Source organism: Eptesicus fuscus, chromosome 4, assembly GCF_027574615.1.
Source record: "Eptesicus fuscus isolate TK198812 chromosome 4, DD_ASM_mEF_20220401, whole genome shotgun sequence".
Lineage (NCBI taxonomy): Eukaryota > Metazoa > Chordata > Mammalia > Chiroptera > Vespertilionidae > Eptesicus > Eptesicus fuscus.
Genome location: NC_072476.1, coordinates 30894643 through 30919707, shown reverse-complemented (window position 1 = coordinate 30919707; position 25065 = coordinate 30894643). Strand labels below are relative to the sequence as shown.

The 25065-nt window shown below is 43.8% G+C and overlaps 1 protein-coding gene and 1 non-coding gene across 2 annotated transcripts; both read right to left on the bottom strand.

The window, feature by feature from the left end:
• Positions 1-4980: 4980 nt before the first annotated feature.
• Positions 4981-23914, bottom strand: BCL7B (BAF chromatin remodeling complex subunit BCL7B). The gene is made up of 6 exons (XM_008141475.3): positions 23704-23914; positions 20663-20738; positions 9719-9815; positions 7439-7609; positions 6301-6380; positions 4981-6035 (listed from the first exon to the last, which is right to left on the bottom strand). The coding sequence occupies exons 1-6, from the start codon at positions 23793-23795 to the stop codon at positions 5943-5945; spliced, it is 609 nt and encodes a 202-aa protein (XP_008139697.1). The 5' UTR covers positions 23796-23914; the 3' UTR covers positions 4981-5942.
• Positions 10724-10830, bottom strand: LOC129148911 (U6 spliceosomal RNA). The gene has a single exon (XR_008555938.1). It is a non-coding gene; the product is annotated as a U6 spliceosomal RNA (small nuclear RNA).
• Positions 23915-25065: the final 1151 nt, after the last annotated feature.

Here is a 25065-nt window from a genome sequence, read left to right as displayed (position 1 = left end):
TTTCCAAGATGAGTAAATCTGCTCCCATGCACTCACCTTTTCCATACTCCAGAATTCTCTTGTATAAAAATCCATTAAGCTCTATTGATTTTTCGTGCTTATTCATATTCATGAGTTGTTAGTGGGCTCATATGTATTTTTCTTAATAATTCAAATGTGCCTATGCATTGGGCCTACCACTACTCAAGAGGGAATTTACAAGTTATTTGTGAATAACTTGGTGATTCCTTATCTTTTCCCCCTTCTTTTTATCTTCCTCCTCCTCCTCCTAACCTTTACTGCACCAAGATTCTGGGATGATAGCATAGACTGCTAGCCTGAATTTCTTAGAGTATCAATGAAGTAGTGCTAAGTAGAACCCAATGAAAGAAAAGAATGGTTTCTATTACACCTTTTTCATGATCCTATATGTTCTTTTATGGGCTCTACTCCAGAACTACCACACTATGCTCTATGTAGTTCCATGGAGAGGTTCAGCTCCTGAGCCGTTCTGTCAGCCTCGTGAGGGATGGGATTCCCAGCCTCCTGTTGCCAGTCCTAGCACCTGATCATGATGTAACCACGAATGTCAGCTACCTCCCTTTGTTAGCTTTCTCTCCTGCTTACCCTTTGTGACACTTGATAGCAATAATTGTTTCTCACAGAAACTCTACTTGGTTCTTTTCCAAATGTGCCTGATTTTTATCTTAGTCATTATAGTTTCAATAACTTCATTTAAAAACATTAAAATACTAGAGGCCTGGTGCACAAAATTCGTGCATGGGTGCGGTCCCTAGGCCTGGCCGGCAATTGAAATGCAAGCATCTGGTGTGGAAGGGCAGGTCCCAGCTGACCTCTGGGCCCTGGGCCCTGGGTCCCCGCACACCCCCCTGCGCCTGAGTCATGGTGCTCAAGTCCCCACACAGAGATGCAGTGAGCATGGCTGCATGCCGCGGGCTGGGGCGCAATGTGGGCCTCTGGGTTGCCCAGCAGAGCCGCATGGAAGCCGGGTGGACAGCGCACTCTCTCCTGGCTGGCCTTGCAGACCAGCTCCTGCATGAACCCGTGGGGAGCCCGACTGGCCCCTGTGGTCCCTGCGGCTGCGGCCCAGCTCACCCAGAAGCCCAGCCTGCTGCCAGTGCCTCCTCACCGATGCCCACAATGTTCCACACTGCACCCTGGTGGTCAGCGCATGTCATAGCGAGCAGTTGAACTCCTGGTCAAGGTAACAATTTGCATATTAGGCTTTTATTACATAAGATCTCTTCCATTGATTTCAGAGAGGAAGGGAGAGGGAGAGAGAGATCCATCAATGATGAGAGAGAATCATGGATCGGCTGCCTCCTGTATGCCCCACACTGGGGATCAAGACCACAACCCAGGCATATGCCCTGACAGTCAAACCTTGACCTTCTGAGTCACACGTCAACGTTCAACCACTGAGCCATGCCCGCTGGGCTCTTGTTCTCATTTTAAAGGAGAGAGAATTAACACTCCAGAGGCCGACTTGCCCAAAACAGCCAAGTTATGCAGTGGCAGAGTTAGGGGGAGGGAGGAGGACCGGTTCTAAACACACACTCATGAGGCCTCTGTGTTAATCAGTTCAGCCAGGGAGGCGGGTGGACAGACACTGTCTCTGGCTCTTCAAGCGGCATTTCCTCAAGGCCCTCAGATTCCCCGCATGACACCCCCCTCCCACCTTCCCTACCTGCCATTGGAGCTGAGGAGGGCGGAGGATGGGAAGGGCCATCCGTGGTTCACCTGGGAGGGGACATGGGAGGAGGGAGGGGCAGAGCTGGGAGCCCCACAGACCCCAGGTGGGAGTTAGAGGCAGCAATCTGGATGCTGATCACCCTATCCCAGCCTCTCAGGAGCATTTCTTTCTCCAGAAGCACAGCAAGCATTGCCTTAGACCGTGGGACTTGGGACTGGTCTCGGCCGTTCTGTTCTGTGGTGCGGTATCTTCTCTGTCCTGGAAACTGGAGTCGGGTTGGAGTCGGACCACCTGGGCAAGCCCTTTGCATTGAACCCTGAGCCCTTTTGTGTCATGCGTGACCTAGGTTCTGGACTCAGCTGATCTGTGTGTCCACAAGGGGGCCTCATTTTCCTAGTTTTCAACGTTTGCTTTCCATACTACTGTACATTCTGTTTTGTTGTTTTTTGTACCAAAAACAAAACCATTTGCTTGTTTACGATAAGTACTTGTCATGACTGAAGAGAGCTGGGGGAGGGGGGAACATGGAGGGATTAGGGCAGCGAGACAGGAATGACCTGCCGCCTGGACTTCAGGGTGGGAGGCTGGTCGTGAACATTCCACATCCCATGTGTGGAGCTCAAACTAAGGTTTTGGTTTTACAGTCAGACCCTCAAAACGGACAGGATCTGACTTCAGACACCCCCGCCGGCAGCTGCTGGAGACCCTGCCTTCCCAGGGGCTGAGGAGAACATGGGGCCTCCTTTCCCCCCTGCCCCCATCGTATTTCCACTGTCTCCGCATGGCCCTCGGGGAGGGTGCTGTCGCCTCCTGCTGTCTCCCTGCTTCCTCTTCCCCCTTAGTCTGCTCCTGACACAGAAGCCAGAGGGTCTGCCCCCACTGCATCAGCCCAGCCGGTCCTCACCTACAGCCCTGGCGCCAACCCCTGCACTCAGGGGATGCCAGGTTCTCACCGGCCCTCGATCCCTGCAGGATGTGTCCCCCCTCCCCCCCCCGCCCCCCGGACTCAGCCTCAACCCTCTTCTACTCAGCCTCTTGCTTGTCCTGCTGCCCCTCCATGGGCTGTCCCCTCTGCCCGATGCTCTTCTCCAGGCATCCGCCGGGCTCTCCTCCATCCGTCCACATTCCCTCAGCGAGCCTCCCTTTGCCCCTCCCTCAAGCAGCCCCTGTGTGGCTTCATTCCAATGTTTTCATGGTGCCCATGCCCTCTAACGGCTGCACCTCACGTCTGTCCAAGGCTGTTTCCTCCCCACACCCCCGTCCTTTCCTGGCTGAACGCACGCTCCATAGGACAGGGTGGCTGGCTCCCTGCTGCTCTGCGAGCACCCGGGCATTGCCTGGAACACGGCGGGTGCTCAGTCAGTGATACAGGTTGAGTAAGATGCTCAGGCAGCGGCACTAGGTGTAAAGGCCATTGGAAGTGTGGACAAAAGGGGCCACATGCTAACCTGACAAGCTCAGGGAAGGCCTGCATGGCGGTCTTGCAAACTCAGAGACCTAAAGTAACCACAAAGAATGGTCTGAAATTACACTTTAACTAAAAGCAGTTATGGTGGGTAGTTACCGTCCTAGGCTAGTATCTTCACTGACAAGGTCAACCTTTACCCTAACTGAGCCTACCTATCTTTTTGCATCTATAACAACATACCCTTGAAATGTCTGGGTAACTTGTAACTTGCTTTTTCTGGACCCCTTGGGGCACTGCCTAAGGTACCTGGGCTCCAGGTCAAATACCACAAATTCCTTCATTATTATCATGTTAATTGTTCCGGCCCCCACCTAAGTATGTGTTTATCATTTTACTTTTTATCCAATCCCAGGGGTTCCCCCCCTTTGCTTTCTCCCGCCTCTCTAGCCTATCCAATGGATTTCATGTAACCCGCTTACATTCCTTCCTTTGATTGCAATGTATAAATGTAGATGTGAGGCACCATTCTCCAAAGCATTATCTCAATTCATTGAGGTTCTGCTTCCCGGCATTGGTTGACAGTTTGGCTCAAATAAACTCACAAAATTCTTTACAGGTTTCAATGTTTTTTTACGTTAACATTATGCAGACTCACTCAGAGCTGAGGGCCAGTGAGCTCTCACACAGCGCTCAGGGCGGGGCCGTGGGAGCCAGGTGTTCATTTTCTCACAAGAAGGTGGGACAAAGAGAATGAAAAAGGAGCAGTGTGTGTTTTCCTTCAACTACTTAAAAGCTGATGATCTCATTCCATTCTTAAAGCTATGAATAGAAACCCTTAGATCAACCCTGTGAGGCGGGTTCTGGGATTATCTGAGATTCCCTGGAGAGTACCCGACCTTCACCCATCAGCTTTTAGTGCGGTAATTCATGCACTGGTGGGGGGCGTGGCCTGTGGGGATTGGCCTGCGGAGCAGCCACTCATCCTGTTAAGCCCTGAGGTGCTCCCACTGTGGGAGTGCAATGACCATCAGGGGTCTGCCCCCCTGGTGGTCAGTGCGCATTATAGCGACTGGTGGATCGGTCATTCTGGTCGTTCCACTGTTAGGTTGCTGGGCTTTTATTATATAGGATACTTGTTTTATGTACCACATACAATTCCAACATCTGTGACATGCATTTGACAACTTGATAGTACATGTTAAGTTAAAATTTTAAGAAAAAGCAAACTAGGGATGATAAAACAGGGCAGCAGAACTTGGTTCTAGTCTCATCCCAGAAACCTGGAGCTCCTGAGAAAAGTGAATCACTTTAGGGAACACTGAAACGAAGTTCTTTAACATGTAGAATGTAGAACTCTTTTCAACCATGACTCTAGTTTTCCTTTGGAATCAAGAAGGAACTCATGGACAGAAAAATAGATTTGTGATTGTCAGGGCCTCCAGGAAGGGGCAAGTGTGGAGCAACTGCTTAATAAGTATGGGGATTTATCTGAAGTAATGAAAAGTTTGGAGGTAGAGAGCAGTGATGATTGCCCAATATTGTGTATGTACTTAGTACCACTGAACTGTATACTTTAAACTGGTCAAAATGATAAATTTTATGTTATGTATATTTTGCCATAATAAATAAAATTTTAAAAAAGAACTCATGAATGCCTCCTAAGCAGCTGTGGAAAACTATTGGTTGCATTCAGTGTACACAGGAACAGTCATAGAATTCCAACTACACGACAACCTCAACGGGAGTCGACAAATCATTTCATCACAGTCATTCTCTGGGAGTAAGACAATGGGCAGAGCCTAGTCCACAGTGACTTCACAAGCACTCCCAGCCCCACCCCCACAACCTTCAAGAATGAAGCACTCAGATACCAACAAGACATATTTCAAATAGTTTAATTTTAAAAATATTCTATTCAGTGCTAAAATATGTCTTCACTCACTGTTGCCCATTTCCATTTCTTAAACTTTTATGAAACAAAAAATAAAATCACGAAGTTCAATTAAACATGCAGATTTTAAAGGGGATCTTTCTAGAAAGTCTGAGCTGAAGGAGTACTCTGGGGGATGGGTACTGTGGTCAGACTTCAAATTCTTGCTGGGGCAGTTTGTGGCATGAATGCTGGGGGCTGTGGCAGGAGGCAGAGAATGCTGGAATGAAATGTACGGGTGAAAACAGAAAGCTGCATGTGTGTGTGGGGGGGGAGATAGTTTTCTTTTGGTGGTGGGGGGCGGGGGAAACTGTCAGCGGCTAGAGAGCCCATTAGAGGCAGGATAACCTCAGGAATGGGCAGAAGTGCCAGGGCAGCAAGAAATCTATATGGACTTTTTTGCCCTCATGTGGAGAAAAGCACCTTCCCTCCAAAGTCTCTACCTAGGCATTCTCCAATAATGGCCTACAGGGCACCTAGCCCTATGAGAAAGTCCAGAAATCTGCAGTCGCCATTCAAATTCAAGTAACTCTTGGCACTCTCTTCTCTAAAGGGTGCCTTCCACATCTCTTTCCTCTTATAGAAGCGCCAGCAGCTCAGTCCAGAGGTTCTGGAGCAGAGACTGATACCTGGAGGTGACAGATAAACCTTGGGATGCTGATGCTCCAGCCTACTTGGGATACAAAGAGGACATGAGCATTCCTCTTCTCAGGAACAAGCAGACATAGGTGCCAGGGAGGGAAGATGATGCTATAACCCCAAGTCCTATGTCAGCCTTCCAGAATAGAAGGCTCCTATGGGCAGGCTCTGGGCCCCAGTGCTTGCCCTTAGCCCAGCAACACAGCACAGCCAGAACCAGAATGCAATAAATAGAGGCAGGGGGCCAGGAGGTGAAGGGTGCCAGGGTGGTGCTAGCTTTCTGAGGCTGTCTGCGGCACTGCGGGTTGGTCCACACAGACACGTTTCAGGGGTGGGGCACCTGAGTCTTCCTCTTCCGTGGCAATCTAGGAGCAGCCAGAACATGGAATTATAGGGCCATCCCTCTGAACCAGAACCTCCCCATCCCTAATTACAACCCAGAAGCCCAATGCCAATCTTCTCGTACATAATCAAACATTTTCCCCTACCTTATAACCTGGAGACACTGGTTTTCCTTGCTGCCTCTCCACTCTACTACACTATGGCACATTCAACAGAATATGTGCAATTCACAGCAATGAAGTCCTTCCTTTTTTCTTAGAAACTGGGAAATCCAAAGTGCCTCCTTACCTGTGTCTCCAGTGGAACTGGTTCTTCCTTCGTGAGGGTGGGAGGTTCATCAGCCACTTCTGAGGCAGGCAGGGAGGGCTCTGAAAAAGCAACAAGGTCAGCAAAACTGCAAGGCCTCCTGACGCGGGAGACTCCTGTAGAATCTGCCTTAAAGCTGGGGAAGCTTTCCTAAGGCTATCTCAAGGTGCCTTGGTGAAGAGGCAGCACTGGCTGAAGAATCAACATACAGTTCTAGCTGGTTTGGCTCAGTTGGTAGAGCGTTGGAAGTCCCGGGTTCGATTCCAGTCAAGGGCACATGCCCAGGTTGTGGGCTCGATCCTCAGTGGGGGGCATGCAGGAGGCAACCGATCAATGATTCTCACTCATCATTGATGTTTCTCTCTCTCCCTCTCCCTTCCTCTCTGAAATCAATACAAATATATTTTTTTAAAAGAATCAACATACATATATTTTAGAAACAATATATAAGAAGAAATTCACAGGAGATAATGCAAAGAGAGTAAACTCTGAAGTTAGAAGGAATATAATTGGATATACCCACTTCTACCAGCTACTATGTGATCTTTGATAAGCAATTAAAACTTTCAAAGACTCCAACTTCCTCATCTGTAAAATAGAGATAATAGCCCTGACTGGTTTGGCTCAGTGGATAGAGCGGCGGCCTGTGGACTGAAGGGTCCCAGGTTCGATTCCAGTCAAGGGCATGTACCTTGGTTGCGGGCACATCCCCAGTAGGGGGTGTGCAGGAGGCAGCTGATCGATTTTTCTCTCTCACTGATGTTTTTAACTCTCTATCCCTCTCCCTTCCTCTCTGTAAAAAATCAATAAAAAAAATATATTTTTTTAAAAATGGAGATAATAGCTTCTATTTCAAGGATCTGGGAGAGAATTATACCAGGCATTAAATATTGAAAGTGCCTCACACAGATCCTGGCACTCACTTTTGGTGTTTGTTTTCTTCCTTCATTCTGTAAGGGGAAAATACAACCATTCTCCAAAGTAGCCCAAACTGTTAAATAGTTTGAGACTGCCAGACTCTGTGGCATTTTCTCTATCCACTTACTCTAAAGAAGAGAAACATCAACAGCAAGAGGCAAGGCCCCTCCAAGATGCGTGTCCTGGCTCAACCAAGACTTACCCTCAAGGATCTCCTGGCCCAGAGTAGGGGGTTGGGAGTCATCTGTGCGGAAGTCAGAGGTGTGTGCTGGGCTCAGGGACTCGCTCTGCTGGGGGCTGGGGCTTGAGTTGGTGCTGCTGTCCACCTTGAGTTGATAGACATCAGACACAGAACTCTGGTTGCTGTTTTCATCTGAAAACCAAACATGACAAAGGCAACAGCTAAGGGTGGTAATTATTCCTCAAGAGTAACTCTGTATAGAGCCCAAGACCTGGTGTCTTCTTAGGCAGCCATAGACACACCAGGTACAATGATCACTGCTGCAGATGCACTCTGAACCCAAGGCAGAGGTTCATGGGACTTCTATGCACTGCAACTTATCAACAGAGTCTACATTGATTAATTTAAGCATTTCCTATTTCATGACATATTCTAAGCACCAGGTGCAGCTAGAATTTTCAAATTTATGCAACATGTATATTTCAGGAAGATCAGGATACAGTTAATTATTATCCACCAGTTATAGCTTAGACCCTGCATTTTCTTATTGTCCAGTGGAAGAGATGGACAGTATGCCTCTCAACCTTTCTCACAACACAAGATGTGTAGAAAATGATAAAATCTGTTGGGAGGTATTCAGCTCAGACCCTTCAGTGGTCTAGGTTCCACCTGAGGCCCCAAGGACCAAGGGAGTCCCACCCGGGAAGCTGTCTGAAGGCTTAAAATCACCACCTAAGTTAGAAATAGTTAAAAACACAGGAGTTGTGTTCATTGCTTCCTCTCCTGGTGGCTTAGTTCAGGCCTAGCCTCCAGCAAAAGCCACCTAACTGCCCTTCCTTCAGTACCATGTACTCCCACTGTACTTCACACCTCTGCCAGCATGATATTTCTAAGCCCTTCAAAGGTTGCCTGCTGCCAAAACAATAAAATTCAAACCCCTCTGCTTCTCTGGACAGGCAGAAGATGGCCCTATCATAACGTACAAAGTTCTTTCTGATCTCCAGTCTCACTCCCTGTTGTTAGTCCACACCAAGCTGGACCCTAAGTGAAGAGCTGCTTCATTCACAGGTGTCTGTTACCACTTGTTCTTCCTAGCATTTCTCGAAAGCCCCCTATACAGGCCAACATTGAGCTCAAGCATAATGTCCTCCACATATCCCTATATCCTAGGCTCTGTTGGGTAAAAATGACCACCTTCTCTTTTACGCTCCTGTAGTATCCTGTGCACACCTGAGTTTACTATTTTACACACCAGTTTCCTCCCATTATACTCTGTGCAGGTAGGCTCTGTGGTTTATTGGTCTTTGAATTTCTTGTGCATAGTGCCTGACATACAGTAGTTCATTAAATGTTCACTGAATGAAAAGGATTAAATGGACTGAGAAACTGGGGCCTCATATGTGTCTCCTAGAGTTCTATAGTTATTGAATACCCCTCACATAACTAGAAAACCTTTTTCTTGTATTCCTTCATATATCACACTGACCGTGGGGCAGGGACAGAGGGTTGGGGGAAAGGTTGGCAGGCATGCTCCCAGACTAGGTTTAAAGAGAAAATTGTAAGCCCTTTCTAGTCTTTACTTCTATGAAGACCACTATCTTCTATGCTAAAATGGAAGTTGCATTTTATTATAAAAAGAGAATAAAGCTCTAAAAAAAAGAAAGAAAGAAAAAGTAAGAATAAAGCTTTGTCACTTTTGAACTTAGGCAAACACTTTTTTTCTCCAAGCATCAATTTCCTTAACTAGGGATGATGATAACTGCCTGGTTTATATCACAGGCTGATGTTAGGATAAAAATGAGAAACTGAAGTGAAAGTGCTTCACAAACAGTAACTGCCACGTGGGTGTAAGAGGGAACATCATGAGTGTGGTCCTGACACCGGCAGGACATTTCCTGAAGACTGACTTAAGAAGCAGGACTTGGGCCGGCAGGGGAGAGGTCGATGCCCTGGCTCTGGGTGGCCCCCTCTCAGGCGCTATCATAAAGTATACAGTCCAAAGAAAAGAGCTTCTGATCCAGAAAACCCGGAATTAATGTGCCGTTTGTCACTTACTAGTTATGTTTCTTTATATATGTAACTTTACCTCTCTGAGCCTGTTTCCTTAAATGGAAAATAAGGATACTATCATCTATCTTGCAGGGTGCCTGTGAAGTATAAAAGGGAAGATTTATGTATAGTGCCTAGCAAGATACCAGCAAAACAGTAGGCACTGAAATTATACATAGAACTATTCTTCTTATTAATGGGTTCATCTAAATTTTCATTTTCCTGCAAGGAAGACATATGGATGCAACTCACCCTGGAATTCAAGAAGGAGAGAGGAATTGGCTGAGGCATCAGAGGGAAAGCCATTAGGTTCCCGGGCTGCTGAACCATTCGATTTTGACTTTTCTTTCTAGAAAAGGAAAAAAAGAGGGATATGACAGAGCCAACGAGGAGACTCGCAGAGATAGAGAAGAGTGCTTTTTGAGACACCACAGAGGCCTGGATTAGGACTGAACAGGAATGATGACAGTGGTTCTGAGAATCCAGGGCCCAAGGCATAATAGAATCCTGGACAAGGTGTCCGCAAGTCTCACTGTCTGTATCTGTAAAATGGACCCTTCCAGCGCTAATATCATGAATCAAAAGTAAAAGATAGACACATATACTTCCACTAGATTTCCCTGTGGTACTCTTCTGCTTTCTGCCCTGATCAGAATGTTCGATCCAACCCTTCCTTGTGAGGATGGGTGAGAAGCACAAAATACTAATTTTGAAAAAGATTCCTATTTTAGTAGCACAGCAGGAAAAAAAATAAGTGAAAGAAGAATGGAACCCTGACTGGAAAAAGGAAGGAGTCATTTTTATGTAATGTAAGAAGTTATGGGACAAAGGGCCCCTGACCAAAAACCCCATCCATTCAAAATGTTCACCCTACTTCAATCTTTGTCTAAAACATCATTCCCCTACACATGTTGGGGAACCACAGTGGAAGATAAACTAGCCTGCAACCAACAAGCCCACAGGAAAGGAAATTTGCAAATGACAGCATCCCAACAGCCCAAAGTATAAATCTGGTAATTTCAAATTCACTAATTCACACTGTTCATACATGTCTCTTCATTGTACATGCATTGTACTACTAATACAATTTTTTGTTCATAACTCTCAATCCTATCTCTGCAATAAATCAACTGTACAATTTATGTATGTCCTTCCCTTCATTTTTTTCTATACAGACATAATTTTAGTATAATTACACTTGACCATTTTACTACATAAGCTACATAAACATGATTTTTTCTCTCTCTTTTTCTTTTTTTAAATATGGAACGCTTCACGAATTTGCGTGTCATCCTTGCGCAGGGGCCATGCTAATCTTCTCTGTATCGTTCCAATTTTAGTATATGTGCTGCCGAAGCGAGCACCATAAACATGATTTTTAATAGCTGCATAATATTCCATATACCATAATTCACTTAATAACTTCTCAACTATTAGACATTTAGCTTTAACTTACTTAGGATTGTGTTTATTTATTGTTACTAGAAATAAAACCACAATGCTAAACTTTCATTATTTCCTGGATTATTTTATTCAGATAAAATTCACACAAAAATATTCCTTCTGGATTAGAAAATATAAACATATTACTTTCCTTGAAATACACTGTACCCCACTACTCTCTGAAAGGATGGTGGCAATATACTTGAGGTATTAGTTTCACAGCATCCATGCCAACATTTGGCTTTATCATTATTTTTTTCTGATCTCTATTTTATCTTCATTTTAATGATTCTGTGTTCATGTAAAATACATACTTCACTATAGGGAATTCTGGAAGTACAGAAAAAGAAACGAAAACCAGAGACAACCTACACATATATTTGTGTGAAAATTGGTCATATAACTTACTTCCCCTTCCTCATTCACTGGATTAAACATTCCTCTATGCAACTGAGTAATCTTCTACATCTTTTAAAATTCTCATTTATTCTTTTTTTTTTTATTATTGATTTCAGAGAGAAAGAAGGAGAAAGATATAGAAACATCAAAGATGAGAGAGAATCATTGATCAGCTGCCTCCTGCACACCCTACACTGGGGCATGTGCCCTGACCGGGAATTGAACTGTAACTGCCTGGTTCATAGGTCAAGGCTCAACCACTGAGCCACGCCAGCCCGGCTACATCTTTTTTATAATGGTTACAAAGATCTACAAAATACAGGTGCACAATAACTTACCTTATTTAATGAATTCTGTACAATAAGTTCTCTTTTTTTATATGTATATGTTTTCATGGATTTTTAGAGAGGAAGGGAAAGGGAGAGAGAGAGATAGAAACATTGGTAAGAGAGAAACATCATCTTGCACGCCCCCTACTGGGGATCACGTCTGCAACCCAGGCATGTGCCCTGACCAGGAATCAAACCAGTGACTTTTTGGTTCCTGGGTCCATGCTCAACCACCCAACCACACTGGCCGGGCTACATTAAGATCTTTATTTTGCTTGCAATTTGAAACACTATAAACAATGCAGTAATGCTGACATTTGGCTTTATCATTAGGTATATTTAAGCATATCTTATATACATATGATTACCTCCTGAGGATAAATTCCTAGAGATAAAACTTGCAGATTTAAGGAATAAATATTTAAAACTTTTTACCCCTTCAGTTTTACTGAGTTAGTTATAAATGACAAATAAAACTGTAAGATATTTAAAGTGTACATAATGGTGATTTGATATACATACAGGGTGTTCTCCCCCCCCCCAAAAAAAAATATATATACACACTTTGAATAATTATAAAGGCAGTGTTTAGTAAATTTTATGTTAAAAACTGAGCTATCAGCTGTTAAAGTGTGTATACATTTTTTTGTGACACACTATATACATTTGTGAAAGGATTCCAACAGTCTAGTTAATTAACACATCCATCATTGAAAGCTCTTATGATCAACTTGACCTGTAAAGTTTGTGCCAATTAACTCTCCCATCAGCAGTGAGTGTCCCATGTATCCTTGTATCCTTCGTAATTTTTTCTTTACCAATTTGATCATCATTTCCCATTTTTCCTAATCTAACAGGTCTATGCTAGTACCTTAGAAGATGGCACACTACCATGAATCACTAAAGGGCAGATAAACTGATGGACCTCTGGGCCCAGCTCAGAAAGCAACACAAACACTGCAAGAAGCCCTCAAGAGAGACAAAGGGAGCTGAGTCCCACAGATAATTTGAATAGGAAAAGGACCAGGGACTTAAATGGGAAAATGAGTTGGGGGTGGGGGAGGAGGGGTTGATTCTAGCAATAATGGCCTCACAGGTGCCAGGGATGTATGAAGAATAAAGAGTGGCTCCATAGCCCTCCTAACATTCACCTCCCAACTCCTTGGGCTTGGCAATGACAAGGGAGGATGGCTGCTCCTATATTAAGGTAGCACATGGAAGAATGGTACTAGGGAGTTCCCTGGGAAGCAGGGGAAGGTGGCAGAGGGAAAAGACTGAACCCTGATGCTAACTCCATCCCTTAAATTCATTTAGAGGAGGGAAACCAGAGTTTAGGCTTATATACTCCCTCAGTTACATATTATTTTAGCCAAGGCAGGGTAGAGTCCCAAGGGAATAAAAGATAAGTGTACAGAAAAAACTAACCAGATATTGGAGGATAACAAGCACCATGAAAGACAATAAACAGAACAAACTATACCAGAATGGTAATGGCAGAGAAGAATTTAAATAAAACACATAGCGAGTCTGCTCACAAAGATAAGGATGATACTGGAAAGTTGTTTTGAAGAAGAATCAATACAGGAAATTGGTATAATTGTTCAAAATAAAAAGTAAATAAGTTTAGCAGTAGAAATAGATACAGTTGAGGAAAGGATTAATGAGCAAAAACTGGGTTGAGAAATTAGAATAGGGAAATGAGGAAAGAATAGCGATATGAAATAAACAGAAGTTCAGAAATAAAGAAGCTAGATGTGAACATTACAGGATATTCTTAAAGAAGTCCTAGAAGATCAGAGAGAAGAAATTCTAAAAGTTCCCAGAAATACAAGAGGATAACCTACAAAGAATCAAGAATCAGACTGACATTAGATTTCTCACCAGAAGCACAACTGAGTAATAATTTTAAAATGCTGAAAGAAAATAACTTGGAACCTAGAATTTTATATAGAGGTCAACTAAACATGGAAGTAAAACAAAGATATTTTCAGGAATAAAAAGAGGTTTTCTTTTTATTCCTAAAAATATCAATTAAACATGAAATGATCAACAAAACATAAAAGTAAAACAAAGATATTTTTAGGAATAAAAAGATATTTTCAGAAAGTTTGTTCAACAAAAGCCCTCTTTGAAAAAATTTTGAAGGATGGATTCCAGCAAGAGTAATGAGTCTAGGAGAAAACAATAATAAATAGGTGGCAAAGGGTTAGTAAATAATTAGTAATGTTAACTTTGGCTAATTAAGCAATGACTAAAACAAGAAACATCTGCAAAAACTGAAATATATGAATTGAATATCCTATATAATAAAACCCTAATATGCAAATCGACCGAACAGCAGAACAACCAGTCGCTATAACATGCACTGACCACCAGGGGGCAGACGCTCAACGCAGGAGCTGCTCCTGCGTTGAGCATCTGCGCCTTCCCCCTCCCCCCCCGAGAGGGAGGTGACCAGCAGCAGCAGTGATTGGGGGGTGGGGCTGGCCAGTGGGCAGCACCAGGCCGCCAGCCAAGGCGGGTGCCAGCAGGGGCTGCCTGATCGTCCTGCCCACCAATCGCCCCACAGATCAGCCCTGATTGCCAACCAGGCCTCGGGTTCCTACCCTATATATTGGGAACAGTCTCTTAGATTTAAAAATTAAAACCTGGCAAGGCTACTCTAACATTGAAAAAACAGGATGATGCAGTGATGACATGCATGGACTCTGGTTTGCACATTTTGTGGTTAGCCTAAGGTGACCAGACGTCCCGCTTTTGGCGGGACAGTCCCGATTTTTGGAAAGAATGCACGACAAGCTAGGGAATGGCAGGAGAACGGGAAGGGAATATACGGTTTTCGGCGGCCATGTGGCTATTTAGCCAGGATATGAGTTTTATATTATTTTTGTTAATTTTATAATGTTAAACTTTAATAATAACAAATAATTGTTTTTTTTGTTTTGTTTGTTTTTAATATATTTTATTGATTTTTCACAGAGAGAAAGGGAGAGGGACAGAGAGCCAGAAACATCGATGAGAGAGATACATCGACCAGCTGCCTCCTGCACACCCCCCACCGGGGATGTGCCCGCAACCAATGTACATGCCTTGACCAGAATCGAACCTGGGACCCTTCAGTCCACAGACCGACGCTCTATCCACTGAGCCAAACCGGTTTCGGCAATAACAAATAATTATTGAGAACTGATTATCGAGAACTGCATATCAAAGTTCGCATTGTTGATCAGTTGTTAGAATCCGACCACCATTGTTTGGACTTAATGAACAATGGCATTTTTGGGGATTGGCAACGACGAAAACATTCTGTAACTGTCTCTCAGACGATACACATCGTACTGCGTGCTAGTAAGCTAAACAAGTGATGTCATTACAAATCAGCTATTCAGATAATTTAGGTAAGTAATTTATTTATTTATTTCATAATACATAAATTTTCTTGAATTTAGCAGACAGTACTCGTATTATTTATATTTTATAGTGGCGGCAAAAAGTCTAGCACCGGCCTTGAAAGACCTTTTAAACAACGACAGCAATCTACTAAAAAAAATTCACTCAAATGAGAAATATGCCAAAGAATAAAATAATACTATACATAATTTTATTTATTATATTTGTAAATTGTACTTATGTTGAAATTTAAAGAAATATATTACAATACTATTTTTGCGTTCTATGAAAATTTTTGTTGCTCCATATAGACCAAATTTTTAATCAAGAACCCGCCCCCACCCCCCCCCCCCCCAGTCAATGGTGTCCCGCTTTACCAATGTTAAAATCTGGTCATCTTAGGTTAACCCTGATTCTGACACTTATAACTGTGTGACAAAGCCAATTACTTAACTTCTCTCTGCTTCAGTTTTCCACCCATAAGATGGGGGAAATGGTACTACTGCCTCAGAAGGATCCTGTTTTGTACTCCTTTTTATAATCAGGGCAAAAAAATATAGCTGCCCATACAACAGCAGGATGCCTTTCACCTGTATGAAAAGTATGGTCACTGGTGCATGCATCATCCCGGATTGTGAGAAGGATGTCTGACATGGGGATCAGGCCAAAACCGGCAGTCGGACATCTCCCAAGGGCACAGGCCAGGCTGAGGGATACCCACCCCAACCCCGTGCAAGAATTTCGTGCACTGGGCCTCTAGTACAATCTAAAATTCCAGTCAAAACTAAGGGCAAGGGCCCAGCCAGTATGCCTCAGCAGTTGAGCATCAACCCATGAATCACGAGGTCACAGTTGATTCCTGGTGAGGGCACATGCCCAGCTCTCAGGCTCCATCCGATCCCCTGGTAGGGGGCATGCAGGAAGCAGCTGATTGATGTTTCTATCTCTCTCCCTCTCCTTTTCTCTCTCTAAAATCAATAAAAATATATTTAGAAAAAAAGAATTAAAAAATATTTCCTTAGAAATGATATTTATATATTAAAAACAATAACAACTAAGGACAAGGTAAGGATGGAAGGGGGAGGGGCGGAGATCACAGGTGGGGAAAATGTTGTGGGTATTACCAGGTTCAGAGGGAAAATACAGATTTTGATACACTTTACAGGGAAATATAATAAGTCTTAAGTTAAGAGGTAGCCAATAGAAAAATAGAAAAAAGAACTTCAAATCACCAAAAGAAAATTTATCTAGTCACCAAAAGGTAAAGAGAGGGGGGGAAAAAAAGCAAGTATATTATGGCAGAAATCCTCGTCCATATTAATAGAATTTTTTTGTTGTTGTTAATCCCCACCTGAGGATATTTTTTCCATTGCTTTTTTTTTTTTTTTTTTTTAGAGAAAAGTGGGAGGGAGAAAGGAATTGGGAGAGGGGGAGAGGGAGAGATAGAGAGAGATGGACATAGACTAGTTGCCTCCTGCACACATCCTGACCGGGGCTGGGAACTAAACATGCAACCCAGGTACGTGCCCTTGACCATACCTGGGGGTGGGGGATGAGGGAGGATGATGACTATGTTCCAACCACTGAGCAACACCAGCCAGGGCATATTAATAGAATTTTTAGGTGGTCATATTTTCTCAGTCTCCCCAGCCACTAGATGTACCACAAGCTATTATGAACACTTACAGTATATCCTGAGGCAACTTCTAGGAAACTACTTAAACTCCTGAAAATACCATTTGCCATCTTCCCACTCCTCCTGCTGCCTGGTACCTGAATGTGCTGAGGGAATGGCTAAAGCTTAACCTTGAAATAGGTTAAAAATGGAGCAGAGAAATGGGGAACTGTTTAATGGGTATGAAGTTAGTTTTACAAGATGAAAAGTTCTGGAGATTGGTTGTAAAACAAGGTAAATATATGTAACACTACTGTATTGAACTAAACACAAAAAATGGTAGGATGGTAAATTTTATGGTATGTGTATTTTATCACAATTAATTAAAAAGAGTAAAATGAACAGAGTCACTACTCTCTAAAATTATTATTATTAATCCTCACCAAAGAATACATTTCCCTTGCTTTTCTTAAAGAGAGAAGAAGGCGGGGTGGGGGGGGAGAGGGAGAGAGAGAGAGAGAGAGAGAGAGAAATGTCGATCATACATGCCCAGGCCAGAGACTGAACCTGAAACCTAGGTATGTGTCCTGACTGGGAATCAAACCCACAACCTTGCCGAAACCGGTTTGGCTCAGTGGATAGAGCATCGACCTGCAGACTGAAGGGTCCCAGGTTCGATTCCGGTCAAGGGCATGTACCTTGGTTGCGGGCACATCCCCAGTGGGGGGTGTGCGGGAGGCAGCTGATCAATGTTTCTCTCTCATCAATGTTTCTGGCTCTCTGTCCCTCTCCCTTCCTCTCTGTAAAAAATCAATTAAATATATTTAAAAACAAAAACAAAAAAAACCCCACAACCTTTTGATGCACTGAACCAACACTCCAACCAACTAAGCCACCCAGCCAAGACTCTAAAATACTTTTTTTAAAATATTTTTTTATTTATTTCAGAGAGGAAGGGAGAGGGAGAGAGAGATAGAAACATAAATGATGAGAGAGAATCATTGTTTGGCTGCCTCCTGCACACCCCCCCCCCCCTACTGGGGACCAAAGGCACAACCCCAGCATATGCCCTTGACCGGAATTGAAACCGGGACCCTTCAGTCTGTAGGTCGATGCTCCATCCACTGAGCCAAACCAGCTAGAGCTAAAATGATTTTTTTTAAAAAATATATTTTTATTGATTTCAGAGAGGAAGGAAGAGGGAGAGAGAGAGAAACATCCACGATGAGAGAGAATCATTGATTGGCTGCCTCCTTCAAGTCCCCCACTGGGGATCGAGCCCACAACCCAAGCATGTGCCCTTGACCAGAATCGAACCTGGGACCTTTCAGTTTGAAGGCCGACGCTCTATTCACTGAGCCAAACCGGCTAGGGCTAAAATGATTTTTTAAAGAAACAAAAGAACCTGGGTCCTTAGGGACTCTTGGATCCAAACCACCACACTAGTTCTGATGTTTCTCTTTGAAAGCTTTCTTAAGATATTCAAGAAAAATCTTAATTGTGTTGTCTATGTCAAAATTAAAAAGTTATTTTACTCAGGCAGCATAAAGACAGTGCAAAGACAAACCATGGAATGGGAAATGGTATGGGTAGTATATAACTTAAAGAATTTGCGACCAGAACACAGACAATTACAAGTCATAAGAAAAAAAAACCACAAGCAAATACACTTAAATAGCACTTCCTAAAAGAGGAAACCCAAAATGCTAATAAACACAGGAAAGGTGCTCAATGTCATTAGTAATGACACAATTAGTCATCAAATTAAAACCAAGATGAGAAAACTTTACATATAAATCTAACAATACTAATTGTTGATGAGGATTTAGAACAAGAACTTTCCTATTCCTGGTGGGAATATACAGGGATGGGCAAAAGTAGATTTATAGTTGTGAGTTTATCCTTGTATTATTATCTATTTCTTAATTATTATATTACATGTCTTTTTTATTCTTTTGTATCCTTACTTATGACTTATCTTTTTTTCCTTTATTTTTTTTCCCCCATCAGCATTTGTACTCTCTTCTCTTTCCACCCACCTTCCTTCCTCCGATTCAATTTCTAGGTAATGATGGCTGGTAATTTAATCAACGACCAATGAAAGTGGACACTAAAACCTACTTTTGCCCACCCTTGTAAACTGGTACCATTACTCACTTTGGGAAATGGTTTAGCATTAGCTACTTTAAGTAAAAAACACAGCCACCCAAGACCCACAATTCCACTCCTAGGAAAACTAATCTACATGTTGACTCACATTCTGAATTAGGAGCATTGTTCCTAGTATCCCAAACTGGGAACACCCCAACATCCATGTACAGGAGATTCAAAAAGATAAATTATGGTATAATGCTATAATGAAATTCCATGCAGCAACGAAAAAGAACAAATAGCTCCAAAGAAAACATGGATGAATTTTATAAACATAATGCTGAGCAAAAAGAGCAAGATACACAAAAATAGACATTTCATTATACTGTTTATATAAAGTTAAAAATGTTTGCAAATGACTAGAGAAGTGGCAAGAAAAACAAAAGTAGGAGCTACATTTCCTCTAGAGGGAAGGGACGGGTTGCTGGAAAGAGTCACACAGAGGCCTCTGGCAGAAGTGCATGAATCCGTGCACCAGGCCTCTAGTATATATAGAATACAGACAGTCCTCGGGTTATGTTGGACTCGACATACATCATTTTGTGGTTACGTCGCCATCTCTCATTTATTTATAAAAAAAAAAAAAAAAAGTTCCGTCATTTCGACATATGTACATATGTGCTTTATGTTTTTTATTATTTATTTACCACAAGTAAAGGTCAGGAATTGTTATCTTTCTTTTAAATTTTTTTTACTGTTTCACTTCATTACTGCTGTGTATATGCTTCATGTGAGTGACGTAGATGCTTATGTAGGTGGGTTCCGACTTACGGTGAAAATCGCGTTACGTCACGCCATAGGAATGGATCTCTGACGTAACCCGAGGACCTACTATACTGTACATTTATACTTCACTTACTTTTATGTCTGTTTTATATTTGAGATTTTTCAAAAACAATTGGGGAAAAAAGTTGGAAACAATCTGGGTGTTTTATTACCCAGGAAATGTGTACATGAATGTGAACACTATATAAAAGAATACAGTGCAAGGGTCAAAGGTAATAACTGTATTTACAATTATAGAAACATGGAGAGTTCTCAAAAACAAGGCTGAACAAAGGAGAATGGAAGTTTATAGCACAATGCTACATTTAGATGTAAACATTTAAAAACACCAACATGAAACAATGCTATGTATTTTTCAAGAATACACAGGTGTCCAAATAAACCCATGGAAGAGGAATTAAAAAGGCATATCTATAATAATAAAAGTGTAATATGCTAATTAGACTGGACATCCTTCCGGACGAAGCCAGGGCTGCAAGGGAAGCCCAGGTCCCGGTGCCTGCCAGCGGCCGGAGGGAAGCCTGGGACCTGGGTGCTGACAGCCAGAGGGAAGCCCGGGTCCCGGGTGCCAGAGGGAAGCCGGTGCCGGCAGCCAGGGGAAGGAAGGCCTACTCTTGCACGAATTTCGTGCATTGGGCCTCTAGTATATATATAAAACACATAAAAACACACTGCAGTGAATAGCTAACTGGATAAAACCAGCAAGCTTTTTCTTAAAGGGCCAGATAATAAATATTTTAGACTTTGAAGACCATTCATTAAGTCTTATGGCAACTATTCAACTCTACCATTATAACTCAAAAGCAGAAGGAAACCAATTGGCATAGCTGAATTCCAATAAAGCTACACTGACACTCACAGTAGGCCTGGGCTATAGTTCACCAAGCCCTGGAAAAGAGAAATGGGTTAAGGAAAGGGAATAAAAGGGGAAAAAATAAAGGGAGGCTTTGTGTGGGCCAATGACAGAGGATGTCTTTACATATTTTCAACTCAATTCTGGAGAAATAAACTCCTTTATCATTAAGAGGTAATCAAAGAAAGAAAACAGTACCTTTTTTTGTTGGGATTGTCTTCCACACTTACCTCCTTGTTGTCTGTCACAGGAACCCACTTAAATATCCTAAGAGACGTGTCACCCACAGTAACCCATTTTTTCTCCCTAAAAGAAAGATACTTCTTAGGACTGATAAAACAATAAAATAGATTTTCTGTTCATAACTTGGGCTTTCCTACTTCTCAGCAAATCATTCCTTCAATCTTAAATGCTTTCTAAACTTCCTTCCGGCCAAATTACCTTAACTTTCAGTGCAAAATCATCCCTTTCAGAAAAACTTATGTCAAATTCCTTTGGCTCTGAACTCTCTACTTGTCATTTTTCCTCATGTACAGCATACCAAAGCCTTTTTCCTCCTCACATACTACACCAATATAGAGTACCAGCACATTTCCAAACTCAGTTGTCTATCTAGATCTTTTTCTTTTCAAAAAATAATTCAATTTCACAGATACTTATAAGGCCCTCCAGGATATAAAGGATGTATACTAGTAAGATATGGTTCCTACCTGGGGAGCTCATAGGAATGAAAAAGATAAGGAAAAGACTGAAGGTGGCAAGGATGAGAAGGCTGAAAGGCAGAGTAAGACTAGGATATCCCATGGATGGGCGAACTCCTCTGACTCCTGTGGAACTCAGGTCTGAAACACACACTCCATTTAAAAATAATCACAGGCCAGGATGCTTCCAGCTAACAGAACAAAGCCTTACACTGGTTTCTGGAAGAGGTGAAGGCCAAGCCGTGGAAGAACTGCTTTAAGGTTTTATTTTCCAGAGGAAGTAGCTTTTGAGATAAGCCTTAAACAAACGAGAGCTTAATCTTTTCCCAGGCACATACCTAGGGAAAGGCAAGTGACATTCTTGAATATGGCAGAAAATTGTGGACAAGTGGGGGGTGGGGGGGTGGGGGGAGTAGGGGTGTGTGTGCCTGAAATGACTTCTGAAAGTTTCAAGTCCACATCCTATAACATAAAAAAAGCAAGAACTGTTGTCACTTTTGCTATTGAGGATGTTATTCAGCAAATGACATCACAAGAAAGTAAAAAAAGAGACTGTGATATAACAGAAAGAATGAATTAAAGACTTAGAATATTGAAAGTTAATTCCTGGACAAGACACTCCATTTCCTCATTTATTTAACAAATATTTAATATACAAGACCTTGTACTAGGCCCTAAGCACTCAAGGAACAATATGCATAGTCCCTACCCTCACAGAGGCTGCACTCCAGTTAGAAACAGACATCAAACAACTCATTTCATTGTCAGTCACTTAACCATTAGGTTAACCATATCAAATTGCCACTTTTGTCTTATGGTTTAATCTAATACAATTGTGGAAGGTTTTATGAAGGGGATCTGATCTAGATTGGGGTCTTGAAAGGTGTCCTTGAGGAACCAACTTTTGAGCTGAGCCAGGAGTTAACTAGGCAAGGGGGATGTAAGTTTGAGGAAGGATGCTGGGCAGCTGGAATAGTAGTGTGGCTCTAACTGAAAGATGGCCAGCATCCTGGGAAAGAGGGCAGTTTGAGCCAGGCAGGTGAGGCAGGCAGGACCAGGTTTGGTCTTACAAGCAAGATGAAGTCACTGAAGCATTATTTTCTTAGCAGGGGAGTACTCTGATATTTGCACTTGAGAAAAATATTATCACGCTGAGTGAAATGTGAACAATGGACCAAGGAATCAGCAGAGCTGAAACAGGGAGATCACAGGGAGACTGGGGGAGAGAGGATGGCTTAGGCTACTAGTGGGGGCAGAGAATGCTGAAAGAGAAAGAAAGGTGTACCAACTCTTAGATTTCACACAAAACCCCCCAGAATTACATTTGGAGGGGAAAAATCATGATTGATTAACCAGTGTTTATAATGGGTCCCAACTATACTCGAAGCCTTTGGATATAGAGGAATAAGGAACTTGATCTCGTGGGAAAATGAGCAAACATGGAAAGTCGAAGGTAAGAAACCCCTAGAGTGAAAGACAGGAGGGCTTTGGGAAGACTTCCTGGAGGGAGTTAACACCTACTGGGGCTTTAAAGTTATTAATAATCTTCAACTAGAGAAAAGCACTCCAGAAGTCGGCATAACTCAGAGAAAGATAAGTACATGATACTCATATGTGGAATCTAATGAACCAAGTAAACTGATGGGAGAAAATACTATGTCCCAGAGATATAGAAGCATGAACAGACTGTTGAACCTCAAAGGGAAGGCAGCGGAGGGTGAGTGAGAAAAGATCAACCAATGAACTTATATGCATAACCCGTGGACACAGACAATGGGGTGGTGAGGGCCTGGGGCGGAGGGGGGCGGGGGAAGGGACGGGAGCGGGCTGGAAGAGGTTAATGGAGGGGAAAGGAGGACCTATGTAATACTTTCAAAAATATATTTTTTAAAAAGTGGGCTGTGAAATTTTAATGTGATAACACATCGGCGTTCCTAATACAAAATAGGCAGTCAACCAGCGTCTGCAAAGAAGATTACATGAGTCGTTTCTAAACGAGGAGCAGGTCTCGACTCCTTTACCCACAGCTCCCAGGGCACTAAGAGGAAATGCCTACAGTTCAGAGTGCGTCCGGTAAGTGGGGAGAGAGTTTTGATTTCCACACCAAGTTTTTCCTGTGGCAGGTAGGTACCAAGTACCTCTCACCAAACTTAGAGTGCTCAGTCTAGCGGAGGGAATACTCAGATTGTTGGTTAATACATGGGGCAGGTCACAAAGCAAAAAACTAGAGAGGCGGGCGTACGCGGAGTCAAAAGCGCACCAGGATTGGTGCGAGGAGCAAGAATCCAGACCAAAGCGACCGGAAGCCGGCATCTCCTCTGGCGACGCACCGCCTACTGACAGGTGGGTGTGGCCACGAGCCGGTCGAGCCGCTGATTGGTCAGGGCTGGCGCGCCCTCTGAACTCACGCCGACGCGAGCTGCACTCTCCTCCCGCCTTCTCCGACTTCCCCCTTCCCCCCACTTAAGCGCCAGTCGGTGGACTCACACCCCGCCTGCCGGTCTGGTGTTCCTCTGGGCCTGGACCGGAGGACCCCGCCAGCACCCTTGGCCCCGGCTTCGGCCCCTCACCATTTCCGCACTTTCTCGATGGCAGCCATCACCTTCTTGATGTCGTCCTTGGCCCGGCTGCGGGTCTCGGCCCTGACTGACCTGCCCGACATGGCGGCGGCGGGAGCGGCGAGAGCCGGGGCACTGCTCCCAAGACGCGGGGAATCGCGCGCTTCACGCGCCGCCACCCGCCCGCCGCAGCAGCGTCACCGCGGCCGTCGCCCCCTCCGTGCGCGCGTGCGCGAGGAAGAGCGCGCACTCGCCCGCCCCTTGGGACTCCAGGTCTCAGCGCGCCTGCGCGCCCCGCTCCCGGCTTCCAGGACCCCTGGGTGCCCCGGGAGACCCCTCGGCCAGGACGGAAGTGCGAGGTGAGCGGGCAGCATGTGCCATGGGCAGGGCGAGGTGCGAGGCGCTGCCAGTGGAATCTGGGACTTTCCCAGAGGATTTGGAGGTCGGCGTCTCGTTCTCAAGCCGGGGTTGCTGCCATTACCTGTTTTATGGACTTGACCTTAAGGGGACTGACTCTGGTTCTGCATCATCCTTTCCTGCTGCCCCTCCTGTCTGGCGCCTTAGCTCCCCAGATAAGCCGCTGTGCTCTAGTCACAGAATTTCACACCTTTCTTCAGTATGCCTTACAGCCTTGTACACACGTTCCGCACCTGGTGAACTGACCTCTTTGGTACTCTTCCAACATCTCATTGAACTCAGAGAAGCCTTTACCTGCCATCCTGGGGTCCCACTTGTTCATACTTAGCACTCTACTCATTGTCTTTAATTCAGCAATAATCCATTAGATGATGCCTGCATTGTACAAGGCTCTGTGCTAAGGGCTGCAGTCAAAATCTGGGTTTTTGCTTTCAGTTTAGTGGTACACACAGATAAGAAAACAGGCATTAAAAATGCGTTTTATAAATGCTAGGCTAAGGGAAGCACAAGGTACTATGACTATCCTAATCTAATTGAGAGGTGTCCAGAAGCTTCTGGGGGGAAAATGACCTTGAAGCTGACTTCTGCAAATAGGGTAGATGCAATTGCTCAGAGGCAAACTGTGTCCACAAACATTGTAGATGCTCAATAAATGTTTGGATGAATGCTGACTATTCAGTGCAGCTCCGATGAGACAGGCATTTATTGATGCTTGCAGTATGCAAGGAGAGTCCTGTAGCAGTTGTTTCAGGAGACAAAGGAAGCAGGTCACAGTTTGCATAGGTTGGTAGCATCTACTTCTCTCACCTCTAAAGAAACTTCCTCCTATGTGCCCCAGAGAAATGCCTAGCTAACCCTGAACCTGACACAGCCTCTGACTATGACTGTTCAGCCTTTCATGATTGACCAACATCATGGCTTGATAAGCAAATGTCTTGCTGGTGAGAAGCCTCAGAA